The 13,738-nt window shown below is 42.6% G+C and overlaps 1 protein-coding gene across 3 annotated transcripts in view; it reads left to right on the top strand.

The window, feature by feature from the left end:
• The window catches only part of LOC311286311 (uncharacterized protein), a 133,247-nt gene that overhangs the window by 25,209 nt on the left and 94,300 nt on the right, over positions 1 to 13,738 (top strand). The window contains exon 4 of one of the 3 annotated variants that reach the window (XM_084402453.1): positions 96 to 152. The exons of the other annotated variants lie outside the window; for them this stretch is intronic. Coding sequence (XP_084258579.1) covers positions 96 to 152 — 57 coding nt within the window. The remainder of the gene's footprint in view (positions 1 to 95; positions 153 to 13,738) is intronic. 3 annotated transcript variants of the gene reach the window in all.

A 13,738-nucleotide genomic window follows, 5' to 3' on the forward strand; every position in this document is an offset into this window, starting at 1 on the left:
GGTTAAATGATTGTGAAATATTCACATGAGCTCTTTCTACACACTCATGATATTTGTGTTTCTGTTCATTAATCACTATTCATCCAAACTTTCAGACACTGGCAGCATTAACACCAGCCCTACAACTGTCACACCAGTGACCATCTCACCTGGTAATGTTACACACTGTGTCTCTATTGGCTTATTTATAACAGAAATAAAGTCAGTCTGGTTAGTAATAAGTGAAGCTGGTAATGCTGTTTGTGGAGTTGTTTAATCCTCCTCTGCGGAGATCTTCACAGATTTAATGTCTTCTTTTATCTTCAGTTGATTTCATCTAAGACTGTCTCTGAAGCAGAGTTGCATAGTCCAGGGGTCAGAAAGTAGAAGTCCTGCCATATGTTTATTCCACCCATGAACTCAGTCAGCTGATTTCTATCTCCTGGCTGAAAAACTGCTAATTAGCAAATCCAGGTGATTGGAACAAAATTCTGAGCAGGACTTTTACTTTCTGAACCTGGACTTTACACCTCTGAAAAGAACAGAAAAAGAGACGAGCAGAAACACAAGAACTACAACCAGAGGTGGAGAGTCCAGGGGTCAGAAAGTAAAAGTCCTGCCATATGTTTATTCCACCCATGAACTCACACAGCAAAAACTCCAGTGTTGAATGAACTCTCCTGTGAGTTTATTTGGCTCCAGACTCAAGAGTGTTAAAGTTAATGAGCTAATTAAGTGATTGATTGAGTGATGATTGAGCATTATTGAAAACACCTGATGTTAACAAGCAGAATTACTGAAGGAGAAAATCTCTTTTTTAAGTTGCCATTATGGTGATCAGTGTTTGCTTTAGTTGGGCTCTTGACCCTTAAACTAATAACTTTAGATTTTGTTTGGCTGTTGTATCTGGGTTATAACTCTCAGATGAACAAAGAGAAACGTTGATCAGGTGGTGTTGGTTATGTTTTGACATAATCATAATTTGACCTGAATCACAAAACTCATTTAGAGAGTTAAGTTTACCTTGTTGATTACAGCAGCCTGTGATTCTAATATTATGCCATGTTAATCATTTTCAATGTAATCAGAAAGATTTCTTGAAAGTTGTTCTGATCAAAGGACATTGAAAAATTATATTATTTGGACACACTGACACCAAGAATCAGCCTGTGATTCTCAACAATGGTGACAATAATAAAGCATGTTGCAGTGCATTCTGGGTGCCACCAATCAAAACTCATTCATGGCTCCCATCATGCATGAATAAATTATGATCTGAATTGTCTTGTTTTCCTAATTGAATATTCTTTTTGTCACCATTGTTGAGATTCATACACTGAATCTTGATGTCTGTGTGTGCCTTAAAGAAAGTTTTTCTTTTTCTTTATCAGAACAACTTTTAAGAAATAATTTGAATTATATTGAAAAATCTGGAACTTAATCTGTAGAATTACTGTGATGTTGTAATGACCAAAATACATTTAAGTCAGAGATTAGGCTCTAATTGAGTTCAGTGATTCAGATCAAATTATGATTATGTTCAAATATAACCAACACCACCTGATCAACTTTTCTTTTTGTTCATCTGGCTGTAATAACTCAGATCAACAGCCAAACAAAATCTAAAAATAATCATCTGAAGGTCAACTGCCAAACTAAATTGAACACTAATCTCCATAACGGTGTTTAAAATTGTGATTTTTCTCCTTCAGTGATTCTGCTTGTTAACATCAGGTGTCTTCAATAATGGTCAATCATCACTCAATCAATCACTTAATTAGCTCATTAACTTTAACACTCTTGAGTCTGGAGTCATATAAACTCCCAGGAGAGTTCATTTAACACTGGAGTTTTTGCTGTGTGAGTTCATGGGTGGAATAAATATATGGCAGGACTTTTACTTTCTGACCCCTGGAATCTCCACCTCTGTTCACTGGGAAATAAACCAGAACTGGACCTTATCTGAGCCACAAAATCTGTGTATATTAAATATGAAATCATCTCAGCCTTAATAAGTTAACAAGCAGAATCACTGAAGGAAAAAAGAGAACAGAAAAAGAGACGAGCAGAAAAACAAGAACTACAACTGACTTCAGCCACAGCCTCAGATGAAATCAACTGAAGAGAAAAGAAGACATTAAATCTGTGAAGATCTCAGCAGAGAAGGATTAAACAACTCCACAAACAGCATTACCAGCTTCACTTATTACTAACCAGACTGACTTTATTTCTGTCAGACGTCTACAGAAGTTTTATTGAGAATTAACAGAGGTTTAACTCTAATGTGTTTCATTTGAAGTCACCATAACAGTGAATAGTGTTTCCATTAGTTGGGCTCTTAAAGGGTTAGTTCACCCAAAAATGAAAGTTCTGTCAGTAATTACTCACCCTCATGTTGTTCCAACCGCGTAAGACCTTCGTTCATCTTCGGAACACAAATTAAGATATTTTTGATGAAATCTGAGCCATGTTTCATTCCTCCATAGGCTTCTATGTGACCGAAACTTGCTGGCCCAGAAAAGTTATTAAATAGATCGATAATATAGTCCAAGTGACTCCAGTGGCTCAATCTTAAGTATATCAAGCGACGAGAATACTTTTTGTGCGCAAAAACAAACAAAAATAACGACTTTATTCCACTTTTCATTTCCTTCTCTCATGGCTCAGATTTCATCAAAAAATATCTTAATTTGTGTTCCAAAGATGAACGAAGGTCTTACGCGGTTGGAACAACATGAGGGTGAGTAATTACTGACAGAACTTTCATTTTTGGGTGAACTAACCCTTTAACTCGTATTATATCTTTTGTCTTTTTTGGCCGCTGTGACAGTGTGTTTGTCAAACACATTTGCAGCAGCAAAGAAAGTTAAAGTGAAACGAGATCAGGTGATGATGGTTACCTGTTGATGGTTTTATAATCATCATGAAGTAACCTGTTTCACTGAGGTAATTTGAATCTAACAATTGTGTTGTACCAATAATATATTCTCATTACAAACCCTGTGTTACTGCAGCATGAGTTCCAGCAATATTATAACAATCAATTAGAAGATTTTAACAAACATGAGCACGAAAAATTACTGTTCGATAACAAACACAGACATCAATAATCAACGTATGAATCTCAACAATGGTGACAATCTAAAGTACCTTGCATTGCAACATGAATAAATTATGCAGCTGAATTGTCCTATTATTTTAATTCTAAATATGTGCTTTTATTTTTTGCTGTTTTTTTTTTTGTGACATTTAGTAGCTTTTCAGTGATGTTATGAATTAATCTTTTTATCTAAAAAAAAATATATATATTGTCACCCTTGTTGAGATTCATGTGCTGATTTTTGATATCTCTGTGTGTCACGGTGGATTCATTTAGTCAGGTCCGAATCTTCAAGATTGTGTAACTCTGTAGGCATTTTTGAGGAAAAGTTGTTATACCACATTTTTAGAAAGTTCAATGTCTCCTGAATAAGGATCCATCGTATAACATTGAAATAAGGGTCCCATTTTCTTGTAATTGTTATTGAAACAATAGGTGCATTATTCACAGCCAAAACACTACAGGTGGATAGGGTCAAATTTTTAAGTTATAGATATCACCATAAAACCTTTCCAGTTTTTCACTTACATAGAGACAGACATTTTTTGTATTACAAGTTTTCTGAAATGTCATGTTTACATATGCAAATGAGGCATACCAGTATATATATATATATATATATATATATATATATAATTTGAGGGGCAGGCATATCAGTACGCGGTTCTCCCTTTCGGGCTAGCCCTGTCTCCTCGCGTCTTCACGAAGGTTGTCGAGGCAGCCCCTTGTTCCTCTCGACGACTGGCTGATCCTAGCTCACTCTCGAGACAAGGTTTGCGAACACAGGGACCTAGTGCTCCGGCACCTAGTTGTCTGGGCCTTCGGGTCAACTGGGAGAAGAGGAAACTCTGCTCCGTGCAGAGGATCTCTTTTCTCGGTATGGAAATCGACTCGGTCGCCATGTGCGTGCAGCTTACGAGCGAGCGTGCGCAGTCACTGCTAACTTGCCTTCGTCAGTTCAAGGGCAAGAGTGCGGTTCCACTGAAACTATTTCAGAGGCTCCTGGAGCATATGGCATCCGCAGCCGCAGTAACGTCACTCGGGTTGCTTCATATGAGACCACTTCAGCTTTGGCTTCGCGATCAAGTCCCGAGGTGGGCATGGCAACACAGCACGCTCCGAATCCCAGTGACTTCGACCTGCCGTCAGACCTTCACCTCGTGGACGAAATTTTTCTATGGGCTGGAGTGCCCATAGAACGAGTTTCCTGGCATGTTGTTGTATCAACAGATGCCTCCACAATGGGCTGGGGCGACATGTGCAATGGACATGCTGCCACGGGCTCCTGGACAAGACCCCAGCGCCTTTGGCATGTCAATTGCCTCGAGTTGCAGGCTGTACGTCTCGCTCTGCACCGCTTCTGTGCTTTGCTCAGGGGTCAGCACGTATTAGTCCGATCAGACAATACCGCCACAGTAGCGTACATCAACCGTCAAGGTGGCCTGCGCTCCCGCCGTATGTCGCAACTCGCCCGCCACCTCCTCATATGGAGTCAGAAGCATCTGAGGTCGCTTCGAGACATTTATATCCCGGGAGACCTGAACCGTGCAGCTGATCTGTCTCGGTTTCGGCCTCTCGCTGGAGAATGGAGACTCCATCCCCAGACGGTTCAGCTGATTTGGGATCAGTTCGGGGACGCACAGGTAGATCTGTTTGCCTCCCACGACTCGTCCCACTGCGACCTGTATTATTCCCTGAACGAGGGCACGCTCGGCACGGATGCACTGGCGCACAGCTGGCCGCGGGGCCTCTGCAAGTATGCGTTTCCCCCAGTGAGCCTTCTTGCGCAGACTTTGCGCAAGATCAGGGAGGACGAGGAGCAAGTAATTTTGGTTGCCCCGTATTGGCACAACCGCACCTGGTTCCAAGGACTAGTACTCCTCGCGACAGCACCTCCCTGGCCAATTCCTCTGAGAAAGAACCTGCTTTCTCAGGGACGGGGCACCCTATGGCACCTCGGCCTCCATCAAGAGGGTAGGGGACCTGCAGGCATTTTCGGTTGACGAAGCGTGCCTGGAATTTGGACCGGCTAACTCTTACGTGATCCTGAGACCCCGGCCTGGATATGTGCCCAAGGTTCCTACCACTCCCTTTTGAGACCAGGTTGTGAACCTGCAAGCGCTGCCCTTGGAGGAAGCGCTGCTCATGATGGGAAGCTGAAGGGAAAGGCTCTCTCCAAGCAAAGGTTGTCTCACTGGATAGTGGACGCCATTGCTTTGGCTTACCAGCAGCAAGGTCGACCATGCCCCCTTGGTGTGACGGCCCACTCCACCCGGAGTGTGGCATCCTCTTGGGCTCTAGCGCATGGCGCCTCGCTAACAGACATCTGTAGAGCTGCAGGCTGGGCGACACCTAACACGGCCTCTGGGCGACACCTAACACGGCCTCTGGGCGACCCCCACGTGTGTAGTCCACTGTAAGCCTCTCTGAGCATGTGTCTTTCCCTCGGAAAGCCACCTTGCCATCCCCGGGTTTGAAATATTCCACCTGCGGCTGGACACCCCAGTGATTCTCAATATGCAACCCCCTGGGGTCATGTGTATTCCAAGTCCCCCCCTTCGGGCTGGGCATAATTGCATATTTCCATTGATATATGCTTCCCAGTGTACCTTGGTACCTTGGCATAATTCCAGAAGCCATTAAAAACTGTCCCTTTCCTGTTAATGTTGTTTTTTCATTGTTTACATGTTTAAATATTCTGAGAATGCATAGTTTAGTTCTAATGTTTATTGTTTAACTGCAATAAATGCATTAAAACGTTTTTTTTTTTTGTTTTTTTTTTGGCAGCCATTTTGTTTTTATTGTTTATGCCAAAACAGTGATGTTTACAACTTGTTATACGGCAGAAATGGATTCAGCACCTAAAAATCATATAGAAACAACACTTGAAGTACTTTTCCTCAAAAATGCCTACTGCATCTTATCCAGGGCTATTTATCTATTTTGGGACTCGACTAATTTTTCATGTTCATGTTTGTTAAAATCTTCTAACTGATTGTTATAATATTGTTGGACCTCACGCTGCAGTAACACAGGGTTTGTGATGAGAATATATTATTAGTACAACACAATTGTTAGATTCAAATTACCTCAGTGAATCAGTCTATTTCATGATGATTATAAAACCATCAACAGGTAACCATCATCACCTGATCTCGTTTCACTTTAGCTTTCTTTGCTGCTGCAAATGTGTTTGACAAACACACGGTCACAGCTGCCAAAAAAGACAAAAGATATAATACGAGTTAAGAGCCCAACTAATGGAAACACTAATCACTGTTATGGTGACTTCAAATGAAACACATTAGAGTTAAACCTCTGTTAATTCTCAATAAAAACTTTTGTAGACGTCTGACAGAAATAAAGTCAGTCTGGTTAGTAATAAGTGAAGCTGGTAATGCTGTTTGTGGAGTTGTTTAATGAAGTTGGAGCCTGACATCAAATGTTTAGACGTCAACCTAATTTTCATTTTCAACTAAAATGTTCAAATCCAATAACATTTATAGCTGGGGTGACCTCATATTGTGGCCATAAAATGAGCACACAGCGAGTGCGCTGTGAGGTTACACTTTTAGCTCACTGTGAACTCACATTGTGGTCATATGGAGAGATCACTGTGAGATCAACGTGTTGACTGTGTAGGGCATAGGTAAAGCTCACGAGCAATAAGCACGTCCCAGCCGGGTCCGTCACTTATTGGGTTCCCCGGAAACATTTCCGTTGTGTTCTGTCCTATTTGCAGCACATTTCTGTATTTGTTTGTGTTGTGAGTATTTGGAGCACACATGTGTTGTGAAACTGATGAAGATGTTTTCTTAATTTGCAGGTGTTTTTTTTATTTGCATGTGTTATCTTCAGTTGCAGCGCGTTGAGCTCTCTCGGCCACCGTAATTTCTCTCTACACACAAAAACCAAGTAAAATATGCTAATTTAAATAAACCAAAAAAAAAAAAACTTCAACAGAAATGTTATGTCACCTTGATGGTGTTCAGTGTTTCACACACAGTGGAGAGTACACACACACACACACAATGGAGAGCACACACATAGCGGAGAGCACACACACAGCGGAGAGCACACACACACAGCGGAGAGCACACACACACAGCAGAGAGCACACACACACACACACACACACATACACACACACACTGTTACGCCCTTATTAGGGAGCAACAATGAAGGAGGAGGAAACGGTTGACGGTGGTTACAATACTCTTTTATTTTCACATTCTTAATTACAACGACTGTCTCTCAAGTTCTCGCAGTACGCCGCAACGCCGATCAACATCTTGGTCCTGGCCAGGGATCGATCTGACAGAATGGAACGCCCAATGAGGACGCCAAACAGGACGCTTTTAATGACAGGCACACCTGTGCACCGGTGCACCCAATCCACCTGATTGCCTCAGCTCCGCAGCACACCTGTAGGAGGAGCAAAACACACCCAAACACGGCAAAGACGACAACACACAGTATACAGCCGTGACACTCCCCCCTTAAGAAAAGGAAACCAATAAGTTTCCGCCAGCAATAAGCATTCATAACCGCATCAACACATCATTTTAGTATAGGCCTATACATACACAATATCAAAACATTCCCCCACGTGGATAGAATAATAAATAGAAAAAAACAAACCTGTTAACTCTTCATCCAAGGCAACAGCTTACAAAGTGTTTTACAATGGTGCCCTAGACAGTGCATCGGCCACTATATTTTCTGAGCCCTTCAAATGCCTAACATCCAAATGAAAGGGCTGAAGAAACAGGCACCAACGCATCAGCCGTTGATTTGGATTCTTAAGAGAATGTAAAAATGTAAGCGGATTATGGTCACTATAAACTATTACCGCTGAGCTGTTCCCACCTACATACACTTCGAAATGTTGGAGTGCTAAAATTAACGCAAGTGCCTCCTTTTCAATTGTGGAGTAGTTCCTCTGATGACTATTGAACTTACGCGAGAAAAAACAAACCGGCCGCTCAATACCTGCATCATCCTCTAGAATTAACACTGCCCCAGCTCCCTCTTTACTGGCATCTACCTGAATCTTAAAAGTTTTCTCCAGCTGAGGTGCCATAAGGACAGGTGTCGTAGTTAGCAACGATTTCACTGCCTCAAAGGCATTCTGACAAGACTCAGACCAAACAAACAAGGCTTTAGCTTTCAATAGATCCGTTAAAGGGGCAACGACCGTCGAAAAGTTCCTACAGAAACAGCGGTAGAAACCCACTAGACCTAGAAAACTCATTAACTCCTTTTTAGTGACCGGAACAGGATATTCATCTATTGCTCTCACCTTCTCCCTCACTGGACACACCTGTCCTTGCCCCACTACCTTACCGAGATACAAAACTATCGCTCCTGCAAACTCGCACTTGGCAAGATTCAATGTAAGATTTGCTTGAGAGAGACGGACCAAAAGTAAACGTAAACATTTAAGATGTTCTGGCCATGTATCACTTACCACGATCGTATCATCCAGATAAACCGTCACGCCCTTTAGTCCCGCAATAACTCTATTCATCATTCTTTGAAACGTCGCCGGCGCGTTTCGAAGACCGAAGCTCATAACCCGGTAAGAAAATAATCCGTTAGGTGTTATAAATGATGAAACCTCGCGCGCGCGCTCTGTCAGCGGAATCTGCCAATAGCCTTTCAGTAAATCTAATTTTGTCACAAATTTTGCGGCACCGACCTGATCGACACAGTCCTCCATTCTCGGCAGAGGGAAAGAGTCTGGTCTTGTAACAGAATTTAGTTTCCTATAATCTGTACAAAAACGGAACGTACCATCCGATTTTTTAACTAACAGACACGGCGAGGACCAGCTGGAAAATGAAGGCTCGGCTAATCCGTTATCCAGCAAATACTGGACTTCCTTTTCTAACACCTCTCGTTTGTTCAGTGGAACCCTGTAAAAACGCTGACGGATAGGAGCAGCCTCGCCCACCTCGATATCATGCTCTACCTGTGTCGTTTGGGTTGGAACATCCGAAAACAGCTCCGGAAACTCAGAAAGCAAACTCATCAATTCTTGACTTTGCGTCGCGTCTAAATGTTTAAGATTGAAAGACAGATTTTTCAACGTTTCAGAATTCTTTAAACGACCCAGTAACACACAGTCATCAGGAGATTCTAATTCGTCCACAGGCATACTCATGTCCTGTGAAACACCTGACTGAGGGGAGCTGTCCACTAGCACCACAGGCGCCACTGAGACCGGTCGGTTTCGCTGATAATAAGGCTTAAGGAGATTTACATGACAGACTTGGGATCTCTTTCTTCGGTCTGGCGTCAAAATCGTGTAGTTATCCATGGCCCCGCAATGTATTATCTCATACGGCCCAGTATATTTGGCTTGAAACGGGGAATCTACAACAGGCAAAAGCGCAATGACCTGATCTCCTACACTAAACTTCCGATGTTCAGTGTATCGGTCAAACAATTTTTTCATTTTCCCCTGAGTTTTATTTAAACATTTCCCAGCTAACTCCCAAGCTAATGAAAGCCGACGACGAAAACCCAGCACGTACTCTGAAAATTTTTTCGGTGGTTCTGAATCAATCCATTGATCACGCAAGACAGCTAATAACCCCCGGACTTTGTGTGCAAAAACCAGCTCGTTTGGGCTAAACCCAATGCTCTGCTGCGTAACCTCCCTGGCTGCTAACATCAACCACGAAAGACCCTCTTCCCAATCCCGCTGCATTTCCAGACAGTAGGCTCTCAATAGTGATTTTAACGTAGAATGAAAACGTTCCAGTGCCCCTTGACTCTGGGCGTGATACACTGTTGACAAATTGTGTTTAATACCCAGCTCGAAAAGCACCTCCGCAAACAATTTCGAAGTAAAATTACTTCCTTGGTCTGATTGGATAATTTTTGGTAACCCAAAAATAGACACGAACTGAGTAATCGCTTTCACAATAGATTTTGTGTTAATCGAGCGCAATGGGAACGCAGCTGGATAACGCGTAACTTTACACATGACTGTCAACAGGTACTCACTTCCAGCCTTCGAACGAGGAAGAGGACCGACGCAATCAATTATAAGATGTTCGAACGGTTGACATACAGCCGGAATTGGACGCAGAGGAGCCGGTTTTAACGACTGGTTCGGTTTGCCGGTAAGCTGGCACGTATGACAGGTCTTAATAAAACTGGCAACGTCCTTTTTAATACGAGGCCAGTAAAAGTAGCGAAGAATTCTGTCATAAGTTTTCTGAACACCAGCATGACCGGCGAGCTGATCGTGAGCCATTTTCAACACTAACGAGCGAAACTTTACTGGTATCACGACCTGAATGACAGAATCTCCCATACCATCAACAACATGCGGAGACCACTTTCTCAGTAAAACATTCTGTTCAATAAAATAGCCTTGCGATCTGTCACGAATTTCAGTGCTGTCAACAACCTGTTCAAATTGTGGTTTTAATGTTTCATCATTCTGCTGTTCAGTAGACAACTCTTCCCGAGAAACCACAATGGGATAATCACTCAAAACGAAACACGTTTCAGCGTCACTGATTTTCTCTTCAGCCCTAGGTTGAGCACCAGAACGAGTCACTGCACACGCGACGAACACTTTCGGATACTGTTGCGCACTGTCATCCGGACCATCAGTACAGGACGGTGCATTAGTCACAACCAGAGAGGGCGATTGATTAACCCAAACGCGTCCGCCGGCCAAGTTATTTCCGAGGATCAGTGAAACGCCATCAACAGGTAGAATAGGACGTATACCAAGATCCACCACCCCATGCACTAATTCACAGGTCAAATCAACTTTATGCAGGGGTACGGATAATGTATTAAGCCCAATGCCACGAATCAAAAGCGAGCTACCAGTGTGCGATTCAGTTGAGAAGGGCAACACCGACTCCAAAATAAACGACTCGGATGACCCCGTGTCTCGGAGAATTTTCACTGCCACTCTCTCAACACCACCTGGCAGCGACACAAAACCATTAAAAATGAATGGTTCAAATAACTGATGGTGATTCTCTACATTCTTGGGCGCTACCACCGGCATTCCTTTCAAAGTACCCGCCTGATTTAATACAGGAACAGAAGTAGCCAGGACAGCAGGCTTCGCGGAATGGGCGTGTCTAACAAATTTTGACTTAAGCACTGGACAATTTGACTTCCAATGTCCTTTACCCAGACAGTAGTTACAGTTATCATAGTCACTCGCTGTTTTTCTCAAAAAACGCCTGGCTGGACCGATAGGGACAACGGAAGAATTCCCCCGTGTATGAACCTGACGTTCACTGAATTTATCAGCACGGGGCTTATGAATAAGCTCCCAGTCATCCACCAGCAGTGCAGCTTCTGAAGCAGTTTTTACCTGACGCTCCGCAACATAAGTAGCTATCGTCTCGGGAAGTGTATTTCTGTATTGTTCAAATAAAATTAACTCTCTCAGCTTATCCATTGTTGTACTATCTGCCGCTGTACACCAACGATCAAACTGCACAGTCAATTCTCTTACGAACTCAACATTTGTTTCACTCCCCTTTCGCTGTAACGTACGGAACTTTTGCCGATTGCTCTCTGGGACACGCTCATTAATTTTTAACACCGCCGCTTTAATGGCTTCATAATTCTGGCTGTCAGCATCAGATAGCGTAGAATAGGCTTGTTGGGCTTTACCTGTTAAAACGCACTGAAGCAACATAGCGCGTTCAACATTACTCCATTTATAAAAAAAATCTCCACCTCAGCCTCATTAAACGGCGGTACTAAATGTAAATTATGAGCCACGCTCAGTTTCGTCGAATCAGTATCAAAACCTGCACCCACCGGCTTACCTTCCTTGTGTAACTCTAGTCGACGCCTTTCAATCTGTAAACGCTGTTGCTCTAACTGTTGCCAACTCTCCTCCAACTCTAACTCCAAACGTACCTTCTCACATTCCAAATGACGTTTCTCACACTCAGTATCACGTTGTATCATCAACAACTCTTTCTGTTGCTCAAATGAAAGAGTGCCTAAAGCAGACAACGGAAGGGTTGGAACAGGCGTACTCACGGCAGGCAACGCAGCTGAATCTGGCAATTTAGATTTTCCTCTCAAGATTTTAAGATCACACAGCGCAGTTTCGAGGATTAGCTTAATTCCGTCTTTTGACCTTTTTTGATTATACGTTAGCTCGATTTTATAATACGCAGCTAACTCTAACAATTGCTGGGTTTATTGGGTTTATTTAAAGAAACCAAACCATCCATTTAAACTAAATAAACCCTAGTCTTCAGTTGGCCCAAAACCGGGTACTTACGCACTAAATCCCGCAAGTTTGGGAAGACGACCAATTGCGGATGTGCCCCCGAGACAACTGCTCTAAGCCCCGAGCCAACCAAAAATAACAAACTAAAAATAAAAAAACTACGTGCCCAAAGACACTCACTAAACCTACCCGGAAGGTTTGTTCTTCAAATACTCCCAACAAATTATGTTATAGAGCCTAACTAATCAATGGAGCGTTCCAACTTTTCAATTTACAAATAGGTGGATAATATACAAATATATTCAATTCAAATATCCTACCTTTTACCCTCCTTCAAAGACAACGTTTTTTTTCAAAATCATTCGCACGAATCCAAACAGAAATTTAGTTTGACGAGCCCCCAATCGTTACGCCCTTATTAGGGAGCAACAATGAAGGAGGAGGAAACGGTTGACGGCGGTTACAATACTCTTTTATTTTCACATTCTTAATTACAACGACTGTCTCTCAAGTTCTCGCAGTACGCCGCAACGCCGATCAACATCTTGGTCCTGGCCAGGGATCGATCTGACAGAATGGAACGCTCAATGAGGACGCCAAACAGGACGCTTTTAATGACAGGCACACCTGTGCACCGGTGCACCCAATCCACCTGATTGCCTCAGCTCCGCAGCACACCTGTAGGAGGAGCAAAACACACCCAAACACGGCAAAGACGACAATACACAGTATACAGCCGTGACACACACACACACACACACACAGTGAAACGGTCGCTTTGAGGTTGTGTATCTTCGGAAGTGGAACACACACCTTTTCTTCTTCTCTGTCCTCAGAGCAGAGGTCCTGTAGCTGACACGAGTCACGACTACACTGCCCTCTATAGGACTGGTGCAGTCGCAGTGCGCATGTGTCGAATCTGTCCATCCTGAGCTTTAGTGACACTTTTCTGAGCGCCTCGTGTCTGATCTCTTCTCAGCTCAAACACGGACTGTCACTCAGTGAACGACAGATCTCTGTCTCTCTCTCAATAGTGCTAGTCTAGAGTCAGACCCAGTCAAACCACTGATACAGTGTTGCTGAGGACACTACACTGTAAAATAAAGTTATTTTCTGTAAAAAAAAAAAAAGATTTAGTGAAATCATTTAGTTATTTTTTTTGTTATTTGCATATGAAATATTGAGGAAACTGAATGTCTGATTGTTACTTTAATATTAGTTTATGACCCATGATCCCCGCTGAAAACCAACGCAATGTTAGGTAATTTGTCTAAAATGTCTTTTTCTTTAAGACGCATTGATGTTTAAATAATCCTATAAATGCATTTGAAAAAATATTGTGGATCGAAATGAATCGCTCTTAATTAGCAGAAGAAGAATAAGAAAAAGTAATGTCTAAAGCTGCACTTTTGGTTACATTTTGT

This window comes from Rutilus rutilus (assembly GCF_951802725.1).
Source record: "Rutilus rutilus genome assembly, chromosome: 2".
Lineage (NCBI taxonomy): Eukaryota > Metazoa > Chordata > Actinopteri > Cypriniformes > Leuciscidae > Rutilus > Rutilus rutilus.